This window comes from Oncorhynchus gorbuscha, linkage group LG06 (assembly GCF_021184085.1).
Source record: "Oncorhynchus gorbuscha isolate QuinsamMale2020 ecotype Even-year linkage group LG06, OgorEven_v1.0, whole genome shotgun sequence".
Classification (NCBI taxonomy): Eukaryota; Metazoa; Chordata; class Actinopteri; order Salmoniformes; family Salmonidae; genus Oncorhynchus; species Oncorhynchus gorbuscha.
The window spans coordinates 21,108,152-21,132,126 of NC_060178.1; the positions used below are offsets into that span (position 1 = coordinate 21,108,152).

At 42.8% G+C, this 23,975-nt stretch overlaps 1 protein-coding gene across 4 annotated transcripts in view; it reads right to left on the reverse strand.

Moving 5' to 3' along the window:
- LOC124037046 (histone-lysine N-methyltransferase, H3 lysine-79 specific-like) overlaps positions 1-18,892 on the reverse strand; it is a 37,194-nt gene extending 18,302 nt beyond the window's left edge. The window contains exons 1-9 of one of the 4 annotated variants that reach the window (XM_046351671.1): positions 18,353-18,892; positions 2,169-2,212; positions 1,979-2,053; positions 1,513-1,576; positions 1,084-1,312; positions 887-981; positions 731-793; positions 578-633; positions 341-423 (exon numbers count right to left, since the gene is read on the reverse strand). In XM_046351671.1, the coding sequence (XP_046207627.1) occupies positions 341-423; positions 578-633; positions 731-793; positions 887-981; positions 1,084-1,312; positions 1,513-1,576; positions 1,979-2,053; positions 2,169-2,212; positions 18,353-18,433 (790 nt within the window). In that variant the 5' untranslated portion in view covers positions 18,434-18,892. The remainder of the gene's footprint in view (positions 1-340; positions 424-577; positions 634-730; positions 794-886; positions 982-1,083; positions 1,313-1,512; positions 1,577-1,978; positions 2,054-2,168; positions 2,213-18,352) is intronic. The other 3 variants (XM_046351669.1, XM_046351670.1, XM_046351672.1) reach the window with 3 other exon arrangements.
- Positions 18,893-23,975: the final 5,083 nt, after the last annotated feature.

The window sequence follows — 23,975 nt, forward strand, 5'->3', positions numbered from 1 at the left end:
AAACTAAATACAAACACAGATCTATAATGAGTCCCAGATTGATCTGTGTATGTGGCTGCAATAAATAATCAATGGCAGGATAGACCATGCTTTCATGTCTAGCTTTTAAAACACAAGGGTCATGTGGAGGAGAGGTCAAATGACTGAGGGTTCAGAGGTCAAGTGTGTGGTATTGACACAGCTGACATTAGCTACCTGCATGTTACCCTCTCTCTTGTTATCTCTAATGAAAGCAGCTGAATCAATAACCTATTGAAATTATCCAAGGTTCTTAATTTGCTGTACCAAAATGGCAGGGTGGGCTTGACACAGGGTAACAAAAGGGCCATTTACTACATACCTTCCTTCATGTTAGCAAAGCGCTCCTTCAGCTGGTGATCAACCTCTGGACCAAAAGCAAAGTTGTTCACAAAAATTACACTACTAGACAAACGGGGAAGAGGAGAGAAGGGAGAAGAGGAGAAAACGATTTAGAGTTGAAGCTGTGCAGACATTTCCCTTGTGTTCAGACGTGTGTAAATACACAGTGACATCTCAGTGGGAGTGGAAGCCTCCAGATTATATAGAGGTACTGTACCTTGTGTTGGCTATCCTCTCCTTCCACACTTCAGACAGGAAATCTCCCCTCTCCAGCTTGAAAATAAACAGGAAAATAAGTTGCATGTCTGCAATCCAAAACCATTTGTGTATTTCTGAATGACACTTCTGTCAGATCAACTCATAATCTTACCGAGTAGTCCCCGTGTTTCTTCCCATACCACTTCATCCACCTCTTAAATTCTTTGTCCATGGACTGAAAGAAAAAGCACACAAATTACTTTTATGACAACCATCTGGAATAGATGACAAAAACCATCAAGCTCGGTGTGGGATGTTAGGAACTTACCTCTGCATAAGTGGCTGGAATGTCTGCCTTCTCCACACCAAAGTAGTGTTTACAGTTTGTTGCTGCAGCAACCTGCAGCACCACTTGTCCCACTCCTGCAATTACAGATGATTAAGATGGCAAATAATACACCGGGCTGAGAGTCACATTAAGACTGATTATCTCATTAGGAACTAAACATTGAGGTAAACACTGACCGCTGCCGAGGTCTACAAAGGTGTCGTCCTCCATCATTTCCATCTCGTTGATGATCTGGGCCACCAGGTCAAAGGATGTCTCACCGTACACCTCGGGGGAGAATGGCTCATAGTTGTTGAGCTTCTCTGGGTCCGTGACCGAGTGGTTGTACACCTGCTGCAGGATATGCCTGAGGAGCCCGTTGGACGGCCGCTTGTTCAGCTTCAGGGGCGGGGTGGTGCCTTTCCACTGACACACAGGACAGGGAGTTCAGTATGACGATATTACATAGCTAGGTTAGAAACATGTCGCTGTGCACAAGTGAGCTAGGTTTTCCCTACGGTGACAAACGGCGACAAGAAAGATAATTAAATGTAACATTTCAGCGTTTTAACATAACGTGTTCAGAAATAAGGTTTGGACTAAACTGTAGAGACATCCCAACTCACCAGCTGGTGGATGCTGTCGATGGCTCTGTTGTATTTGTCACAAAGTCTTTGCATACTCTCGAAGCTGTAACACACAGACAAATAAATAACGTCTATCAACATCTTATGACAAGACATGGACAAGGAAGCTAGCAGCCCATGACTTGTATTTTTGTGCTGATGTTAGTTTGTCCAGGACCGTGGATACAAGAAGGCTAATTGCATATCAGTTTGCCTCCACTCCACGAGACTCATCTCTCGGGCTGCTACCACACCAAAACCAAAATATTCCTAAATGAGCATCCCTGTCATTAGTATCTGCATCCCCCCCCTGGGAAGAACATTTAAATATAAAAAAGTGCTAGTCCCTTCTACGCATACTCTGGATGTTACTATGGTATTGGACTGTGACTACAGGTGCTCTGGTAGACTGTGCTTAAGATCAGCATCACAGTCCTTGTTCTTCATAGTCTGATGCTCAGCTCACCTCTTTGTGTCGTAGTCGATGAGGACATAGTTCTCCATAGCCAACTTAAGATCTGGGATCTCCTCACACACCCAACTGAGAACAATGATCAATACAGGGGTTAGTTTACAAAGACCTAGTCTAACTCAGTCAAGAAGTACAGTCACTCACTGCACTATGCTTTTGAGATAGAAAGGTGGTAGTTACTTACCGAATGGTCTCAATGATTTCATGAGCAGCATCATGGTGTTTATCCTGGAGATAAAGTAAACAAAAGGGGAGAAAAGATAGTGGGTTTGAATAGATCCTTTTCCAGTACATGACACATGACTCTTGGCTGCAGATGGCTTTCTTACCGCTGCCATTCAACATAGCCTAGATTTAAATTTGTATTTCTTCCAGACTTTTTTTTGGTTCTCATACGCTTAACAATTATGATTCTTGCTTGAACGGTTGCTAAGATCATATTTGTTGACTGCCTTCATGACCTGTGACCGCCGGGGTGGCGGTAATACAGTCACCATAACAGCCCTAGTCAGTCAGAATCCAAATAGAGGAGACTAAGAATGTACACAGATATGCTAACGGCTACCAACACGAGTTAAGCCAACTGGCTCATAAGGCCAGCAGCACTCAATGACTTAATAATCCACAGTGCAAACCACAGTAGTTAATGTGACACATTCACTACGACTGCCAGCATAACAATTCAAGAGACCACAGAGTGCATCACTTATCAAGCTGACATTCTCTAAAATGGCTGTGGTCTGGGAGAATGAGTGCATTTAAAGCTCAGTAACTTAAATTAGATGAGTTGTCAGGCCACTGCTGTACCTACTGCCATTGCAGCATGGGAGGAACTGCAGGATTCCAGTCAGACTGGTTGCCAACTGCCTAAGATGACCCAGTGACCTACTTTTTGCTCCAACGCGGGACCTCCTGGGAGGGCCTCGGCGGGAAGGAAGAAGGGAAGGAGGTAGAAAGCAAGGCCTAGCTGCACTCAGCTGGACTGGCTCTGGCCAATACCTCCACAAATTTCGCCATGAAAACACTTACAATAACATCAGGTCTGAGATTACAGGACCAGAGAGCATGCCATGAAATAAAATATATTTAGCCACAAAGTAAGCAAAGCATTTCACAAAAGGAGCAAACGCTGCTATGAATAGCCTAGTAATAAAATAACCAATGAATACAGTGCCTTCAGAAAGTATTCACACCCCTTGACGTAGTCAACATTTTGTCTTAAAGCCAGAATTAAATAGAGATTTAACGCCACTGGCCTTACGCCCCATAAAGTCAAGGTTGAATTATGTTGTTGCTTGGTTTTTGCTCTGACATGAAGGGTCAACTGTGGGACCTTATATAGACAGGTGTAGCTTTCCAAATCTTGTCCACTCAATTGAATTTAGCACTGGTGGACTCCAAATCAAGAAGTTGAAACATCAAAGACAATCAATGGAAACAATTTTTTTATTTAACTAGGCAAGTCAGTTAAGAACAAATTCTTACTTACAATGATGGCCTAGGAACAAGGCAGTCTGACTTGTTCAGGGACAGAATAACAGATTTACCCTGTCAGCTTGGGGATTCGAGGAAGCAACCTTTTGTCTACTGGCCCAGCACTCTAACCACAAGGCTACCTGCCACCCCAATGCACCAGAGCTCAATTTCAAGTCTCATAGCATACTAATATAAATAAGGTAGTTTAATTTATACATTTGCAAAAAACATCTAAAAACCTGTTTTTGCATTATTGTTATGGGTTATTGTCTGTAGATTCGAGGGAAATACAAATTATTATTTTTTTTAGAAAAAGGCTGTAACGTAACAAACCCTTGACTTTTTCCACATTTTATGATAATATATTTTGATACATTGAATGTAAAGATTGTGAACCCATGTTACATTCACCACCCATTTCAGGAAGTGGGGTCTCTGGGTACTGCCCCTATATACAGTTCCTTCCGAAAGTATTCAGACCCCTCGACTGTCTCCACATTGTTACAGCCTTATTCTAAAATTGTCATCTCTACACACCAAAAAACAGGTTTAGAAATGTTGCTAATTTATTAAAAATACAACCGAAATAGATTTAAGTGAGTATTCAGACCCTTTACTAAGTACTTTGAAGCATCTTTAGCAGCGATTACAGCATAGATTCTTCTAGGATAAGACGCTACAAGCTTGGAACACCTATATTTGGGGAGTTTCTCACATTCTTGTCTGCAGATCCTCTCAAGCCATGTCAGGTGGGATGGGGAATGTTGATGCACAGCTGTTTTCAGGTCTCTCCAGAGACGTTAGAACAGGTTCAAGTTGAGGCTCCAGCTGGGCCACTCAAGAACATTCAGAGACTTGTCCCGAAGCCACTCCTACGTTGTCTTGGCTGTGTGCTTAGGGTCATTGTCGTGTTGGAAGGGGAACCGTCTCCCCCAGTCGGAGATCCTGGGCGCTCTGGAGCAGGTTTCCATCAAGGCTGGCTATACACTTTGCTCCGTTCAGCTCTCTCTCGAGATCCGGACTCGTCTCCCAGTTGCTGAAAAACATACCCACAGCATGATGCTGCCACCACGCTACACTGTAGAGATGGTGCCAGGTTTCCTCCAGACGTGACGCTTGGCATTCAGGCCAAAAAGTTACATCTTGGATTCATTAGACCAGAGAAGCTTGTTTCTCATGGTTTGAGTCATTAGGTGGCTTTTGTCAAACTTCAAGAGGGCTGTCATGTGCCTTTTACTGAGGAGCGGTTTCCATCTGGATAGTCTACCATAAAGGCCTGATTTGGTGGAGTGCTGCAGAGATGGTTGTCCTTCTGGAAGGTTCTCCAATCTCTATAGAGGAACTCTGGAGCTCTGTCAGAGTGACCATCAGGTTCTTTGTCACCTCCCTGATCAAGGCAGTTTTTTATTTATTTCACCTTTATTTAACCAGGTAAGCAAGTTGAGAACAAGTTCTCATTTACAATTGTGACCTGGCCAAGATAAAACAAAGCAGTTTGACACATACAACAACACAAGAGTTACACATGGAGTAAAACAAACATACAATCAATAATACAGTAGAAAAATAAGTCTATATACAATGTGAGCAAATGAGGTGAGATAAGGGAGGTAAAGGCAAAAAAAGGCCATGGTAGCAAAGTAAATACAATACAGCAAGTACAACACTGGAATGGTTGATTTGCAGTGGAAGAATGTGCAAAGTAGAGAGAAATAATGGGGTGCAAAGGAGCAAAATAAATACAGTAGGGAAAGAGGGAGTTGTTTGGGCTAAATTATAGATGGGCTATGTACAGGTGCAATAATCTGTGAGCTGCTCTGACAGCTGGTGCTTAAAGCTAGTGAGGGAGATAAGTGTTTCCAGTTTCAGAGATTTTTGTAGTTCGTTCCAGTCATTGGCAGCAGAGAACTGGAAGGAGAGGCGGCCAAAGAAATAATTGGTTTTGGGGGTGACCAGAGATATATACCTGCTGGAGCGCATGCTACAGGTGGGTGCTGCTATGGTGACCAGCGAGCTGAGATAAGGGGGGACTTTACCTAGCAGGGTCTTGTAGATGGCCTGGAGCCAGTGGGTTTGGCGACGAGCACGAAGCGAGGGCCAGCCAACGAGAGCGTACAGATCCTAGTGGTGGGTAGTATGTGGGGATTTGGTGACAAAACAAACAGATAGACTGCATCCAGTTTATTGAGTAGGGTATTGGAGGCAATTTTGTAAATGACATCGCCGAAGTCGAGGATCGGTAGGATGGTCAGTTTTACAAGGGTATGTTTGGCAGCATGAGTGACGGATGCTTTGTTGCGAAATAGGAAGCCAACTCTAGATTTAACTTTGGATTGGAGATGTTTGATGTGAGTTTGGAAGGCAAGTTTACAGTCTAACCAGACACCTAGGTATTTGTAATTGTCCACATATTCTAAGTCAGAGCCATCCAGAGTAGTGATGTTGGACAGGCGGACAGGTGCAGGCAGCGATCGGTTGAAGAGCATGGGGCTTTGGTGACATTTAGTTTTACTTGTATTCAAGAGGTATTGAGGCAACGGAAGGACAGTCGTATGGCATTGAAGCTCACCTGGAGGCTTGTTAACTAGAGGGCACTATTTTTATTTTGGGAAAAATAACATTCCCAAAGTAAACCGCCTATTTATCAGGACCAGATGCTAGAATATGCATATAATTGACAGCTTAGGATAGAAAACTCTAAAGTTTCCAAAACTGTAAAAATATTGTCTGTGAGTATAACAGAACTGATATTGCAGGCGAAAGCCTAAGAAAAATCCAATAAGGAAGTGACTCATGTTTTGAAACCGTTGTGTTCCTATGCACCCCTATTGGTCACTGAAAGGGATATCAACCAGATTCCTTTTTCTACGCATTTCCTACGGTGTCTACAGAATTGTGACGTAGTTTCACGCCTTTATGTTGAAGAATGAGCATAAACGACTACATTGCGTAAGTGGCCAGCTGAGGGCTCCGAGTGATTCTTGCGTAAAAGACAGAAGTAGTCATTTTTCCTCTCGCTCCTACTGAAAAGCCAACTGTCCCGGTTGATATATTATCGAATAGATATTTGAAAAACACCTTGAGGATTGATTATTAAAAACGTTTGCTATGTTTGTCGATATTATTCACATAATTTGGATATTTTTCCCCGGCATTGTCGTGACCAGTTAATTTGACCGCTTTTCTGATTTGTGACCAAGCTTCCTGCTGCTATCTGGACATAATGCTATGCTATCAATAAACTTACAAACGCTTGTCTTGCTTTGGCTGTAAAGCATAATTTCAAAATCTGAGATGACACGGTGATTAACAAAAGGCTAAGCTGTGTTTCACTATATTTCACGAATATGAATTTTTCTAGGAATATTTTTTGGCCGTTGCGCTATGCTAATTAGTGTAGTTGATAATTCTCCCGGATCCGGGATGGGTAGTTCTACGAGGTTAACATGCATGAAACCAAGGCTATTACGGTTACAGAGGTCATCAAAAGAGAGCGCCTGGAGAATAAGAGTGGAGCTAGGCACTGCTGGGCCTGGATTCACCTCTACATCACCAGAGGAACAGAGGAGTAGGATAAGGGTACGGCTAAAAGCTATGAGAATTGGTCATCTAGAACAGAGAAAAGGAGGTTTCTGGGGGCGATAAAATAGCTTCAAGGTATAATGTACAGACAAAGGTATGGTAGGATGTGAATACAGTGGAGGTGAAACGTAGGTATTGTGTGATGAGAGAGAGTCTCTAGAAACATCATTGAAACCAGGTGATGACGTCGCATGTGTGGGTGGTGGAACTGAAAAGGTTGGATAAGGTCTAGTGAGCAGGGCTAGAGGCTCTACAGTGAAATAAGCCAATAAACACTAAACCAGAACAACAATGGACAAGGAGAGGCATGCTTAGTCGAGTGATCATAAGGGTCCAGTGAGTAGGGAGGTTGGTTGGGATCACGGCGATTCGGACAGCTAGCCGGGCCATAGGTAGCAAGCTAGCATAGGATGTACGTCTGTTTTTAGCCAACTCATGCGTTTCCGTTGGTAGATTAGTGGGGTTTCGTGTGGTAGAGGGGATCAATCCAATCGGCAAAATAGATAGTGACCCAGGAAAAATTGTCCGACAGACCTTTTAAGATAGCAGCCAATAAGACCGCTAACGATTAGCGGGCCGCAGATGGCCGTTCAGGTCACGCCGTGACGGTTGGATAACTCCCTCGAGCAGATAATGTCGGTAGTCCAGTCGTGAAGGCCCGGTGGGGCTTCGCATTGGCAGTAAAACGGGTCCGGATAGGTGATTGCAGCCCAGGAGTGGCTGATGGAACTCTTCAGCTGGCTCGCTCCGGAATTTGCGGTTGAAATCCAGGGATATGGAGAGAAAAATAGGTCCGGTATGTTCTGGTCTGAGTCACGTTGTACAAAACTGGCAATAGATTTGAGCTTAAGGATAGCTGATGACCACAAACCGTGGTTAGCTGAATACTAACGTTAGCCAGTAAACTGGCTAGCTTCTGGCTCTAGCTTCTGGCTCTAGCTTCTGGCTCTAGCTTCTGGCTCTAGCTTCTGGCTCTAGCTTCTGGCTCTAGCTTCTGGCTCTAGCTTCTGGCTCTAGCTTCTGGCTCTAGCTTCTGGCTCTAGCTTCTGGCTCTAGCTTCTGGCTCTAGCTTCTGGCTCTAGCTTCTGGCTCTAGCTTCTGGCTCTAGCTTCTGGCTAGCTTCTGGCTAGCTTCTGGCTCTAGCTTCTGGCTCTAGCTTCTGGCTCTAGCTTCTGGCTTCTGGCTCTAGCTGGCTCTGGCTGGCTAGCTTCTGGCTCTAGCTTCTGGCTCTAGCTTCTGGCTCTAGCTTCTGGCTCTAGCTTCTGGCTCTAGCTTCTGGCTCTAGCTTCTGGCTCCTTCCCCGAATGCCCAGTTTGGCCGGGCAGCCAGCTCTAGGAAGAGTCTTGGTGGTTCCAAACTTCTTCCATTTAAGAATGATGGAGGCCATTGTGTTCTTGGGGACCTTCAAATGCTGCAGAAATGCCGTGACACAATCCTGTCTAAGCTCTTTCAACCTCATGGCTTGGCTTTTGCACTGACATGCATTGTCAGCTATAGGACATTATATAGACAGGCGTGCGTTTCCAAATCATGTCCAATCAATTGAATTTACCACAGGTGAACTCCAAATCAAGTTGTAGGAACATCAAGGATGACCACTTGGGCTCAATTTAGAGTCTCAAAGGGTCTGAATACTTGCGTAAATAAGGTATCAGTTCATTTTAAATACATTTGCAAACATTTCTAAAAACCCTTTTGGCTTTGTCATTCTGGGGTATTGGGTGTAGATTGACGAGGATGTTTTATGTATTCAATCCATTTTAGAGTAAGGCAGTAACATAACAAAATGTGGAAAAATTCAAGGGATCTGAATACTTTAAGGCACTGTATAGGACCTTCCACCCATCTGGGATATGGATGCCCCATGAAGACCTAAGGGTCGAAATGTTATAAATAAAAACACCTGGGAGAATGAGCAGCGCTTTCCTCTGTTTTCCATTAGTTTGCCTACAACTCCAGCACCTGGATGTGCGCATGTTCTTCAGCACAATAGTGTTTAACATGATTTTTGAATGACAACCTCATCTCTGTACCTCACACATAAGATTATCTGTAAAGGTCCCACAGTCGAGCAGTGAATTTAAAAAAAAGATTCAACCACAAAGACCAGGGAGATTTTCCAATGCCTTGCAAATAAGGCTACCTATCAGTAGATGGGTAAAAATACAGATAGACATTGAATATTCCTTACAGAATGGTAAAGTAATTAATTACACTTTGGGTGTATTGATACACCATCCAGTCACTAAGAAGATACAGGCGTCATTCCTAACGCAGTTGCCGGAGAGGAAGGAAACCGTTTAGTGACTTCACCATGAGGCGAAGTGACTTTAAAACAGTTTAATGGTTGTGATAGAAACTGAGAATGGATCAACAACATTGTAGTTACTCCACAATAATCTAAATTGACATAGTGAATTGTACAGAATAAACATATATTCTAAAAACAGCAGCAATTGTGGCAAAGAAATTAACTTCATGTCCTGAAAATGTTATGTTTAGGGGAAATCCAACACAACAAATCACTGAGTACCACTTCATATTTTCAAGCATGAAGATGGCGGCATCATGTTACGTGCATGTATGTCATCGGCAAGGACTAGGAATTTTCAGGATATAACATTTAAAAACTGAGCTAAGCACAGGCAAAATCAGAGGAAAATCTGCTTTCCACAAGACACGGAGATGAATTAACCTAAAACACAAGACCAAATCGACACAGGAGTTGCTTAATAAGAAGACAGTGAATGTTCCTCAGTGGCTGAGTTACAGTTGACTTAAATCTACTTCAAAATATATGGCAAGACCTGACAATGGTTCGTCTAGCAATGATCAACAAACAATTTGACAGAGCATGAAGAATAAAAACATTTTTTAAAGGCAAATGTTGCACAATCCAGGTGTGGAAAGCGCTTAGTGACTTACCCAGAAAAACTCACAGCTGTAATCATTGCCGAAGGTGCTTCTACAAAAGTATTGACTCAGGGGTGTGAATACTTAAAGAAATCTCATTTACACATTTCAATACTTCTAGAAACATGTTTTCACTGTCATTATGGGGTATTGTATGTAGGGCTCCTGAGTGGCGCAGAGGTCTAAGGCACTGCATCGCGTCACTACAGACCCGGGTTCCAGCAGTAATCGAGAGTCCCATAGGACAGTACACGATTGGCCCATCGTCGTCCGGGTTAGGGGAGGGTTTGACCCGGGTAGGCCGTCATTGTAAATACAAATTTCTTAACTGACTTGACTAGTAAAAAAATCAAATAAAAGCTGGATGAAAAATCTATTAAATCCATTTTGAATTCCGGCTATAACAAAATGTGAAGACAGTCAAGGGTTATGTATATTTTGAAGGCACTGTACATGCAACCAAAATTAGAGGGCTCCAATGAGCTTAATATGGGGGTTAATATGCTGGTCCCAGACAGACCACGTGTGCACATACAAATCAGCCTCTTTTACAGTGTGGGTGTGTGGAGGCAGAGAGGGGGGAGTTCCTGCTGCTCACACAGGCACACAGACAGCACGCAGCAACACCAGCGCTGCTTCTAAAAATAAACGCTGGCTTAGAGAAAGAATGCGTGTGACGCTTGAGAGGCACTAACAGCCAATCATCATCTCTTCCCCTCCTAGCCTATGTTGTGGGAACGATGAAGGAACTGACTCAACCACTCACTACCTTCCCCGCCTTTTCACTCTGTCGTTACCTCACCATGACGCACTGCCAGGGAATAATACCGCTCCACTACGCATTACTCATGACCAATGAACAAATAACTAAACAGGTGCAGCAGTGATATTACCACAGAGAAAAACTGATTCATCAACCCATCCATCACAGTCTAGCTCTTAGGCAGAACTGCCTTAATATGCCTGTATGCTTGATCTTCCCTGATAACACCACAGGTCACATTGGCCCAAGGAGTGCTTCTTAATTCATTGATGTATGGCTTGTTAGTTTCACTTTAACACAGGTAGAAATACTGGAAGAAACACACATCTGACAACACAAAATAGGCCAGATGACATCGATTCAAATATGGTCTTGTACGAAAGCATTCTGGCTTTAGTTAGAGCCAATAAAATAATTTAACAAAGGGCTCTGCAGCACAAGAGCTGTTCCTCATATGGAAGCAGTTACAAATTTAAATCCGCAGATGGTGACAGTGAGAGAATGAGCGTTTAAGCATGTGATTGGTAGCAGCTTCAGCGTGGGGAGACAGGAAGACAGCATATATTACTATCATGTTGTGCAGTGAACAACAGAACAGTGCACGTTCCGTCTTTGTGGGGGGAGTGGAGTAATTTGGTCAGAAGTACTGGAATATGTATGATGTACAGCATCTTTTGGCTGGGCAGGAGCACTGGGCCTAAAGCACATGTCAAACTCATTCCCCAGAGGGCTGAGTATTGTGGGTTTCCGCTCCTCCCTTGGACTTTATGAATTAAAAAGACACTGATTAGTATGAAACTCCCCTTACCTGGTTGTCTAGGTCTTCATTGAAAGGAAAAATCAAAAACCAGCAGACACTAGGTCATCTATGGAATGAGTGACATCCCTGACCTGAAGCATTATTACTGAGAAAGATGAACAAATAAAATACAACCCAATGAATACCAAAATATTGCACCATTATACATTAATTAGCTCAGGAGTTAGTCATAGTCCTGTTCAATAGATCAAACTGCAAAAAAGAAACCACCCCAATGAAACACCCACAGGCTTGTGATGTGTAGACTGAAGAGCCAGGCAGAATCTGCAGCTAATCAAGTGCTTTGTAACGCTGGTCTTATCTTCTGCCCCTCCCAGTGGTGCATATTGAGAAGTCTAGGAGGCCCTTATTTTAAAAACATGGCCAGAACTCCACACAGATAAAGACTAGAATCCAGTTAGTCTGGTGCCGTGCGGAAATTACAATTAGAAGAATTTTAGATCTGCCTTTAGAAAATGCAGAAAGATACTTTTGGTCAAGTAGTGTATGTGGACACCTGCTCGTCGAATATCTCATTCCAAAATCCTGGGCATTAATATGGAGTTGGTCCCCCCTTTACTAATATAAACAGTCTCCACTCTTCTGGGAAGGCTTTCTGCTAGATGTTGGAACATTTCTGCGGGGCCTTGCTTTCATTCAGCCACAAGAGCATTAGTGAGGTCGGGCACTGATGTTGGGCAGTTAGGCCTGGCTCGTAGTTGGCGTTCCAATTCATCCCAAAGGTGTTCGATGGGGTTGAGGTCAGGGCTCTGTGCAGGTCAGTCAATTTCTTCCACACTGATTGACAAACCATTTCTTTATGGACCTCACTTTGTGTACAGGGGCATTGTCTAGCTGGAAACAGGAGGGCCTTCCCCAAACTGTTGTCACAAAGTTGGAAGCACAGAATCTGGAATGTCATTGTTTGCTTTAACCATGAAAAAAATAGCCCCAGATCATTATTCCTCCTCCAACTAAGTGATGTTATTGTGAAATGGAAACGTCTAGGCATAACAACGGCTCAACCGCGAAGTGGTAGGCCACACAAGCTCACAGAACAGGAAGGGCGTGAAAAATCGTCCTCTGGAATGAATTAAGCATCACCATCTTCCAGTCCAACAGACCAATCTGGGTTTGGCAGATGCCAGGAAAACACTACCTGCCCAAATGCTTAGTGCCAACTGTAAAGTTTTGCGGGGGAGGAATAATGGTCTGCGGCTGTTTTTCATGGTCCGGGCTAGGCCCCTTCGTTCCAGTGAAAGCAAATCTTAACGCTACAGCAAACAATGACATTCTAGATAATTCTGTGCCTCCAACATTTGTGGCAACAGTTTGGGGAAGGCCCTTTTCTTTCAGCATGACAATTCCCCTGTGCACAAAGCAAGGTCCATACAGAAATTGTCGATATCAGTGCAGAAGAACCTGACTGGCCTGCAGAGAGCCCTGACCTCAACACCTTCAGGATGAATTGGAAAGCTGACTGCGAGCCATGACTAATTGTCCAACATCAGTGCGCACATTCACTACTACACGTGGCTGAATGGAAGCAAATCCCTGCAGCAATGTTCAAACATCTAGTGGAAATTCTCCTCCAGAAGAGTGGAGGCTGTAGTAGCAGCAAAGGGGTGGACCAAATCCACATTAATGCCCATGATTTTGGAATGACAAGCAGTTGGTTTTCAATCTGCAACATTGCTTTAATATTGAAATTCGATCTCCATCTGTCCTATGGTAAACGCGTTGGGACTTAGGACGAAACAGACAGGCTGGCAGCTTCTCAGCCAGGCAAAATCATCAATAAGCTGGTATAATATTTGTTGGATATATACATAGAAATGTCAATAGAAAAAACACAAAATTCAGCAAGTATGCTGTCATTCCAGCTTCAGTTTGAAGTGATTGTGTTAGTTGGCTCTCTTCTGAAGAGTGGCCTGGAGAGAGAGCACATGTTCTATGCCAGGTGAAATCGCACATCATTAGCTCATGCATTGTTATAGATGTATCCACCACCACAATTTTTTTCTCTTCTTTTTTTTAACACTATACCGAAATAGCTACGCCATTTCCTAGTTGTTAAAACTAATATAGTTTGCAAGTATAGTGCAGAGTATAATTGTACCAACAAAACCGCTGTGAACTATATTTTCCATAACCAAAAATAATCTTGTTTCAGCTTTTTGAAGCTGGTGTACACCCCACCCCCCCTAAGTTTTAGATGCACTATTGTTAAGTGACTGTCCCACTGGATGTCATAAGGTGAATGCACCAATTTGTAAGTCGCTCTGGATAAGAGCGTCTGCTAAATGACTTAAATGTAATGTAAATGTAAATGTAAAAGACAAACTGTTGTTTTTTTTACCTTTAACTAGGCAAGTCGGTTAAGAACAAATTCTTATTTTCAATGACGGCCTAGGAACAGTGGGCTAACTGCCTTTTTCAGAGGGAGAATGAAAGATTTTTAACTTGTCAGTTCAGGGATTTGATCTTGCAACCTTTCGGTTACTAGTCCAACGCTCTAACCGCTAGGCTACCTGCTGCCCCACAACTCTGTGCTTAACGGGAAGCATAGAAATAGCGCACATAGAACAGATTTACCACATCTTAAACTTGCTTTCAAGTAAAATGAGAGTTCCGTAAGTATCATTTCTATGTGAATTTGATTGCTTGCTCAAGAGGTTACATATTGCTACAATAAACGCAACTGCAGCTACTTCGCTGTTATTCTGGTTGCACTGTTTGACATGACTGAGTTAGCCAAAGTTGGCTAGCTAGAAAGGGATACGAATGGTGCCAGCCAACAATCTGGTCACGTCCATAGATTTATAACAAAAACTGGTACCCTGGCAACTGAAACAATAGAATGAACAACCAGCCGCCTTAGGTAGCAACCCTATATTGTAGCAGGGTAGCAACCCTACCCAAGCCTGTATCTTGTGGAAGGATGAAATTGTATGAATTGAATTCATAAAAATAAAGTTGATGTAAATATGACAATAATTATTTGTATATGATGGTAACCCATTGTATAAAAGTGATAATGCCCTCGAAGCAGTCATGCCAATATATCCTCCAAACACCAGTTTCTCAGGCATTATCACTTAAATAATGCCCTTCAAGGCAATTAGAAACGAGTATTCAACAATTCCATGGTATAACACAGAAGCAGTTGTTGTGAGGCAGCTCCATCACCAAAACATTACATATTGTGTATTTATTGATTGTGTTATTTTTCTACTATTCTCTCGGCTTTGTTGGGAAGGGCCTGTAAGAAACAATTTTCCCTGTTAATCTACAACGGTTTATGAAGCATTTGACATAAAATATTATTAATTTGTTTGCGTTGCCTTTTTCTGAGGATGCCAGTCATGCAACAGTCCGGTTATCAGTCTCTGGTATAATGGGAGTGAAGTCAGCCAGGGCCAACTGTGGAGGATTGCGTCAGCAGCAGTACTGCTTAGTTCCTGAACTCTGACGTTAAAGGGTATTACCCAGTGTGACACAGAACACTAGACACGCCATAGACAACACTCCGCTGTTCTGAGAAATACACTTTCAGGTAGTCCCCCCAGCACAGTCTTACCGCAATTTTCTATAAATGAGTAAAACAGCTGAAACACACTTGAAGCCACCAGAGAAACCACAATGATTTCATCTGCTTCCAATTCGTTCCCCTTTGTACAATCTGGCAAACTATAGTATGAACTTCAGCAAAAACAAATATGTTCAAAGCATGCTGCACACACTCAAGGTGCAAACACAATCAACTCTGCCTTAACAAGAGGTCGACCGATTAATCGGAATGGCCGATTAATTGGGGCCGATTTCAAGTTTTCAATCAGAAATCTGTATTTTTGGGCGCCGATTTGACGATTTAAAAAAATACCTTTATTTAACTAGGCAAGTCAGTTAAAAACACATTCTTATTTTCAATGACGGCCTAGGAACAGTGGGTTAACTGCCCTGTTCAGGGGCAGAACGACGGATTTTCACCTTGTCCGCTCGGGTGATCCAGTCTTGCAACCTTACAGTTAATTAGTCCAACGCAATAACGACCTGCCTCTCTCTCGTTGCACTCCACAAGGAGACTGCCTGTTATGCGAATGCAGTAAGACAAGGTAAGTTGCTAACTAGCATTAAACTTCTTATAAAAAAAATCATCAATCATAATCACTAGTTAACTACACATGGTTGATATTATAACTAGATATTATCTAGCGTGTCCTGCATTGCATATAATCTGACTGAGCATACAAGTATCTGACTGAGCGGTGGTAGGCAGAAGCAGGCGCGTAAACATGAATTCCAACAACACTTTGAGTTTTGCCAGCAGCTCTTCGTTGTGTCTCAAGCATTGCGCTGTTTATGACTTCAAGCCTATCAACTCCCAAGATGAGGCTGGTGTAACCGAAGTGAAATGGCTAGCTAGTTAGTGCGCTAATAGCTTTTCAAGCGTCACTCGCTCTGAGGCATCTAGTAGTTGTTCCCCTTGCTCTGCATGGGTAACGCTGCTTCGTTGGTGGCTGTTGTTGTGTTGCTGGTTCGAGCCCAGGGAGGAGCGAGGAGAGGGACGGAAGCTATACTCTTACACTGGCAATACTAAAGTGCCTATAAGAACATCCAATAGTCAACGGTTAATGAATTACAAATGGTATAGAGGGAAATAGTCCTATAATAACTACAACCTAAAACTTCTTACCTGGGAATATTGAAGACTCATGTTAAAAGGAACCACCAGCTTTCGTATGTTCTCATGTTCTGAGCAAGGAACTGAAACGTTAACTTTCTTAAATAGCACATATTGCACTTGTACTTTCTTCTCAAACATTTTGTTTTTGCATTATTTAAACCAAATTGAACATCTTCCATTATTTACTTGAGGCTAAATTGATTTTATTGATGTATTATATTAAGTAAAATAAGTGTTCGTTCAGCATTGTCGTAATTGTCATTACTACAAATACATTATTTATTTATTATTTTATTAAATCGACCGATTAAATCAGTATCGGCTTTTTTTGTCTTCCAATAAATCGGTATCGGCATTGAAAAAAATCATAATCGGTTGACCTCTACTTAACACATTAGGGCCTAACTAGGAAAATATGTTTTTGCATATAGCCCATCTAGTAAGATCCACATAGGTTAAAATACTACAGCATCATAGTATGTGCATGCAACAACAAAAAGCAATCTACGGAAGATTGAGAAGCTTGGTCATAACACACAGCAATGATTCACTGTTTTTAATCTACACATGACATGCATGCAAAAGTAAAAACAAAAAGACTTAAGTGTTATTCAGTAGGCCTTTGCCCACAGTCAACCCACACTACTGGTTTATTTAGTGGGATTTGCGTAGAACAACCGAAACTTAGCCTAGTCCTCCACAGATTTCTCAACGTATATAGGCTATCTTCTGGATTGCAAAATAGTTGCAATTAGGCTTCTGTCTAACACCCTTTCGGTTAGGTGTTTGCAGTCTCCTCTGTACTAACAAAAACATGTTTTGAGTAACCTACATACTGCAAAACAGTATTGGATGTTCACATTTATGGTTGAAACTAGGTTTCATGTTCAAGTCTGTCAGCTAATCCACTGAATTTGTGGAACTGGTTTTAGAAGTGGGATGGATAACTGGTCAAACCATGTGAGACACATGTGAGTCATATGGGATGGCACTACCCAGAAGCGCTATTTATTTGATTTACTGGACCTAGTGGAAAAGCAACTTTTATATCCATATAAGGGACTAGAGTTGAGGAATTGTGCAGTGTTTCTGCTATATTAATGCAAATTATACCTTCAGATTGTACTCTATTGGCATGAGTGCAGTATTGCATAAAGAGTGCAGGATTTTAAGTGCAATTCCAGCTGGCAGCTATACCCTAAATTCAATCAGACTGGAGTATGCAACAATCTTTCTGTGCAATAACAGTAACAGTAGATCTCAACAAGACAGTGACCACCAGGCAGAGAGTCATTTGAAGTCCAGCTACTGTAGTAATAACGTTTCAGCAAAATATTTTGAAACACACATGGTACAATATATTGTTTAAGTTCTGGCAAAATTCCTTGCATGCATGAGTCGAATTACACGTATTGCAAATGACAGTGGTGTTAAAACATCGCTCTCTGACTCACTTCATGATGGCATGGTAGCTAGTTACATTAAATCATGGATAGATGTATAAAATAAAAAGTTAGCGAGCTAGCGATCTAAATAAATGCTTAACGTTACTCATAACTATAATGCGAGTCAAAGAACGCCGTTAAGAACGCTAGCTAGCCGAGTTTAACCAAATATATTTATAACTAACCCTTTATGTGGTTGAACCTTAACTAGTTAGCTACAGTACCTAGCTAACTTACTGACCCAACCGAAACCAAATGGTGGAGAGCTTCTTCTAGACTTCTGAGAGTTACCGGGACCTATAACTAGCTAACATACTGTACTTAGCTAGCCAAGTGTGCAGCGCTTCTCGTGTGTAATTTGTGTCATGCTCCATCTAACGATGTGTATACTTTAATCCGTTAGTAATCTATTTACTAGTAAGGTGTTCCGCACAGTCAGTAGCCACATTGTTGGCTATACACTCCACTGAGAATCGGTGGATATAATGTTAATGATACCCACTTCGAACAGCTTCTGGCTAGCCCTGTGGTGGACCGTCTGTCTGGCCTGTATGCATGTAACCTTAGCGAACACATAAGCTAGTAGCTATACACAGAGCTAGCTAACAACAGCTAGGTAGGTACATTAAGAGTTGAATAGCTAATCCTCACTTGGTTGGCCAAGTTATAACTGGCAACTTGGTTGGTTTAATTAAATACTCACGTATACTGGTAATGGCCACGAGTAGCCAGCAGCTTCAGCTCCAACTGGCGACTTCAGCTTGAGTTCTAGCTTTTCTCCCATTCTACACTTTCTCCGGCGTTTCCTAACGTTAGCTAGTTTAGCGAGCTACTACAATTATCATTTTGTCAGAAATAAATCCTTATCGCAACATATACAATTAGATATCGATGAATGTAATGAGTGGCAAGTGGTACACGCTCCCTGTAGTCCGGTGTTCAAATATTTGTTTGATTTTAATCAATTTGTTAAAAAATGACTTCATGCCGAGCGGCTCCTACACCTCGGCAGTACAGCCGCCATCTTGCCCGGCATGAAAATCGGTCACTACCAAAGGGACCGAAACGCCAGGGGGGGGCTGTTTTCATGTCTATGTGGGGGGAGCGGCAGTCGGAGAATGGGAACTATCAACGGTTACCGGGGCTGTACAACCGGATTGTTACTTTTCGAGAGATGAGTATGACGAAAACAACCAAACATTCTCCTCTGTATAAAACAGTTTGAATTAGAATTTCCCGGGACCAATAACGGACAACTGGCGGGAGATACCATTTTACTCGATTACTCACTGCATGTGATGACATTGAACAATAAAACCAATGTTTTGGATGGAGCAGACCGAGGTCGTTTGTTTTCCTCAATTTACCTAAAGTGTGTCAAGTGTGTTTATCAAGGAGCCAATGGCTGTATATAATATAAATGGACAAAGCCATTGATCACGTGACTCCATTCATTCCTATGTTTAGACTAAATAGCGAATTGATGCCAAATAAAGTCGATTAAAATTAGTTGTCTCGAAGGGTTACAGCTTGTCAAAATGGACTTTTCGTAGCAGGTTTAGGATCACTTATGCAGCAGGTTATGATAGCAGGTTAGGATTAAGAACGTCAAATGCGCACAACAACCCCCCCCCCAAAAAAAAATAATAATAATAATATATATATATATATAGCTATTGTCAAAGTGTGTGTGTACACACACACACACACACACACACACACACACACACACACACACACACACACACACACACACACACACACACACACACACACACACACACACACACACACACACACACACACACACACTGACAAAAGCTGTATCCCAGCATGACCCTAAAAATAGTTTCTCATGGAGACAAAGGTTGTGTCCCCTGCTCAAACATTGCACACATCAACCAATGGTTGCATGCCACGTCATCGACCAACATAATACTTTAACATTTGAGAGATGGCATGTGTCAGCAATGAATGGGCAGAGGAACGCACCCATAACATGCACCGTTTGAGCTACTCAAGGAAGTGACGTTACAGGCTTGGTCAGTGCTGCCCCCTCGCATTGACTAATTTAACCAACGCGGTATAAAATTAACTGAGGAATGCACCCAAGATATCTTAACATTGTTTTCAAGGTAATCTACTCACATTCGTATACGCCTATTCATGGACCGATTATATCCGGGTTGCATCTGGTTTATATGGAAGAACGTCAAATGCGCACAACGTCAACACGTCATCCAAACACATGGCAGACATTGTATGAATAGAAAATGTTGATCTCGGCTGTGAGTGATAGAAAAAATAAATCTGCCTCAGCAACAACGATTTTAATAATTCAATGGATATTTTGTTAGCAATGTTAAAATCTTTTAGCAATGTTCAAATCTGACTTCTCCGTGTTAAACAGCAGTACCGAAGCAAAACTGTAGGAGCAGTCGAAATCTGGGCCATTGAACTCAAGCAGAGGTGAACTCCCTGCCATTGAAGTCAGGGAGTTCAAGGCCAACCATGGTACTGCAGCATTGTTAGCAGAAAACAGGATCCCCTATTATTGTGAATCGAAACATGGCGATCTTCGTGGTCAATCTTCTTGTAAATAAAAGTTTTGAAGATAATCATGTTACCAATAATTGCTTCTAATATACCAGAAAAAGTAATTATAATTTAGTTGCTAATTGCAGCCTGGAGTAACCCAGGCGGCCTTCAAATCAAAAGGTAATTGCTCACATACGCATGTTTAGCAGATGTTATTGCGGATGAGGCGAAATGCTTGTTTTCTAGCTCCAACAATATAGTAACATATAACAATTCTCAACAATACATACAAACCTAAAAGTAAAATAATGGAATTAAGGAATATAGAAATATTAGGATTAGCAATGTCAGAATGGCATAGACTCAAATACAGTAGAATAGAATACAGTACATACATATGAGATGAGTAAAGCACAAATTTGTAAACATTATTAAAGTGACTAGTGTTCCATTATTAAAGTGTCCAGTAATTTCAAGTCTTATGTATATAGGGCAGCAGCCTCTAAGGTGCAGGGTTGCGTAACCAGGTGGAAGCCGCCTAGTGATGGCTATTTAACAGTCTGATGGCCTTGAGATAGAAGTTGTTTTCCAGTTTCTCGGTACCAGCTTAGATGCACTTGTACTGACCTTGCTTTCTGGTTGATAGTGGAGTGAACAGGCAGTGGCTCGGCTGGATGTTGCCCTGGAGGGCTGATAGTTTGCCACTGCTGATGCGCTGGGCAGACCGCATCACCCTCTGGAGAGCCCTGCGGTTGCAGGCGGTGCAGTTGCCTTGCCACGCGGTGATACAGCCCAACAGAATGATCTCAATTGTGCATCTGTAAAAGTTGAGGGTTTTAGGTGCCAAGCGAAATTTCTTCAGCCTCCTGAGGTTGAAGAGATGCTGTTGCACCTTCTTCACCACTCTGTCGGTGTGGTTGGTCCAATTCCGTTGGAACAGTGGACAGTCGGTGATGTGTACGCTGAGGAACTTGAATCTTTCCACCTACTCAACTGCGGTTCCGTCAATGTGGATAGGAGCATGCTCCCTCTGCTGTTTCCTGAAGTACATGAGCAGCTCCTTTGTTTTGTCGACATTACCAGGGCTCTTACCTCCTCCCTGTAGGCTGTCTCGTCATTGTTGGTAATCAGGCCTACTACTGTTGTGTCATCTGCAAACTTGATGATTGAGTTGGTGGCATATGTGGCCACACAGTCATGGGGGAACAGGGAGTAAAGGAGGGGGCTGAGTGGAGGTGTTGTTTCCTACCTTCACCACCTGGGGGCGGCCCATCAGGAAGTTCAGGACCCAGTTGCACAGGGCGGGGTTCAGACCCAGGGCCCGGAGCGTAATTGTGAGCTTGGAGGGTACTATGGTGTTGAATGCTGAGCTATAGTCAATGAACAGCATTCTTACATAGGTATTCCTCTTGTCCAGACGGGATAGGGCAGTGTGATGGCGATTGCATCATCTGCGGATCTATTGGAGGCGGTAAGCAAATTGAGGTGGGTCTATCTACGGTGTCAGGTAAGATAGTGGTGATATGATCCTTAACTAGCCCCTCAAAGCACTTCATGATGATAGAAGTGAGTGCTACAGGGCGAGAGTCATTTAGTTCAGTTACCTTTGCTTTCTTGGGTACAGGAACAATGGCGGACATCTTGAAGCAAGTGGGGACAGCAGACTGGGATAGGGAGAGATTGAATATGTCCGTAAACACTCCAGCCAACTGGTCTGTGCATGCTCTGAGGACGCGGCTAGGGATGCCGTCTGTTCCGGCAGCCTTGCGAGAGTTAACACCTTCAACTTGAGTTCAATGACTGTATATGAATGGACAAAGCTATTGATCATCTGCCACTATTAATTCCTATGTGAAGACTCAATAATGTATTAAAGCCAAATAAAGTATTGAGCAACCCCACTTCTGACCATTGAAGCAAATTCGGGGTGGGTGTAGGCAGCTCAAACCTGTCACTACACATTACACCAGAAGGTCAAAAACTCTTGATGAAGTCACTAGGCATTGTTCTAAGGTAAACAAATACCTATAGGCATCCCATCGCTGCCACCAATGTAGCCAACCGATGTAGCGCGAATGAATGCTATAGTGCCTTCCAGGGGGTTTTCAAACCTCTCGTAGCGGACCTCCAGTCATGTATTTGAACTATTCCAGAGCTAGCACACCTGATTCAACTAAGCAACTAATTATCAAGCCCTTGATTAGGTCAGCTACACTGAACAAAAATATAAACCCAACATGTAAAGTATTGGTCCCATATCTCATGAGCTGAATAAAAGATCCCATAAATGTTCCATGCGCTCAAAAAGCTTATTTATCAAAAATCTTGTGCACAAATTTGTTTACATCCACATTAGTGAGCATTTCTCCTTTTCCAAAATAATCCATGGCATATCAAGTAGCTGATTAATCAGCATGATCATTACACAGGTACACCTTGTGCTTGGGACAATAAAAGGCCACTCTAAAATGTGCAGTTTTGTTACCCAACACAATGCCATAGATGTCTCAATTGTTGAGGGAGTGTGCAATTGGCTGGCATCCTGTGTGCAGGAATGTCCACCAGAGCTGTCGCCAGAGATTTTAATGTTCCATTTTGTACCATAAGCCGCCTCTAACGTTGTTTTAGAGAATTTGGCAGTACAACCAACCGGTCTCAGAACCGCAGACCAAATGCAACCACGCCAGCCCAGGACCTCCACATCCGACTTCTTCACCTTTGAGACCAGCCACCCAGACAGCTGATGAAACTGTGAGTTTGCACAGCCAAAGAATTTCTGCACAAACTGTCAGAAACCGTCTCAGGGAAGCTCATCTGCGTGCTCGTCATCCTCACCAGGGTGTTGACCTGACTGCAGTTTGGCATAGTAGCCGACTTCAGTGGGCAAGGGCTTGCCTTTGATGAGCACTGGCACGCTGGAGGTGTGCGGATTAATCCCGGTTTTAACTGTACTGGGCAGATGTCAATGTGTGGGTGAGTGGTTTGCAGATGTCAACGTTGTGAATAGTGCCCCATGGTGGCGGTTATGGTATGGGCAGGCATAAGCTAAGGACAACAAACACAATTGCATTTTTTTACAATTTGAATACACAGAGATGCCGTGACAAGATCCTGAGGCCCATTGTCGTGCCATTCATCCACCGGCATCATGATAATGCACAGCCCCATGTCGCAAGGATCTGTACACAATTCCTGGAAGCTGAAAATGTCCGTTCTTCCATAGCCTGCATACTCACCAGACATGCCACCCATTGAACATGTTTGGGATGCTCTAGAGTCTGGCTTGACGTGTAAGACAGCGTGTTCCAGTTCCCGGGAATATCCATCAAGTTCACACAGCCATTGAGGAGGAGTGGGACAACATTCCACAGGCCACAATCATCAGCCTGATCAACTCTATGCAAGGAGATGTGTCACGCTGCATGAGCCAAATTGCGGTCACACCAGATACTGCCTGGTTTTCTTATCCACTACCCTACCTTTAAAAAAAGATATGTGACCACCAAATGCATCTGTATTCACAGTCATGTGAAATCCATAGATTAGGGCAGAATTAATTTACTTGAATTTACTGATTTCTGTAACTGTAACTCAGTAAAAATGTTGAAATGGTTGCATGTTTCGTTTATATTTATGTTTTGTGTAGTTCAGGGCTACAACCAAATTGTGAAACTGGGGGTCCCCAAAGAGAGCTTTGAAAAACCACTGCCGTAGTCAATGAGTTTTACTACCTCCACCGCAATAGCCCAGGCCTTGGACAGAGTTTAAAACTCCCACCCGGGTCTCCC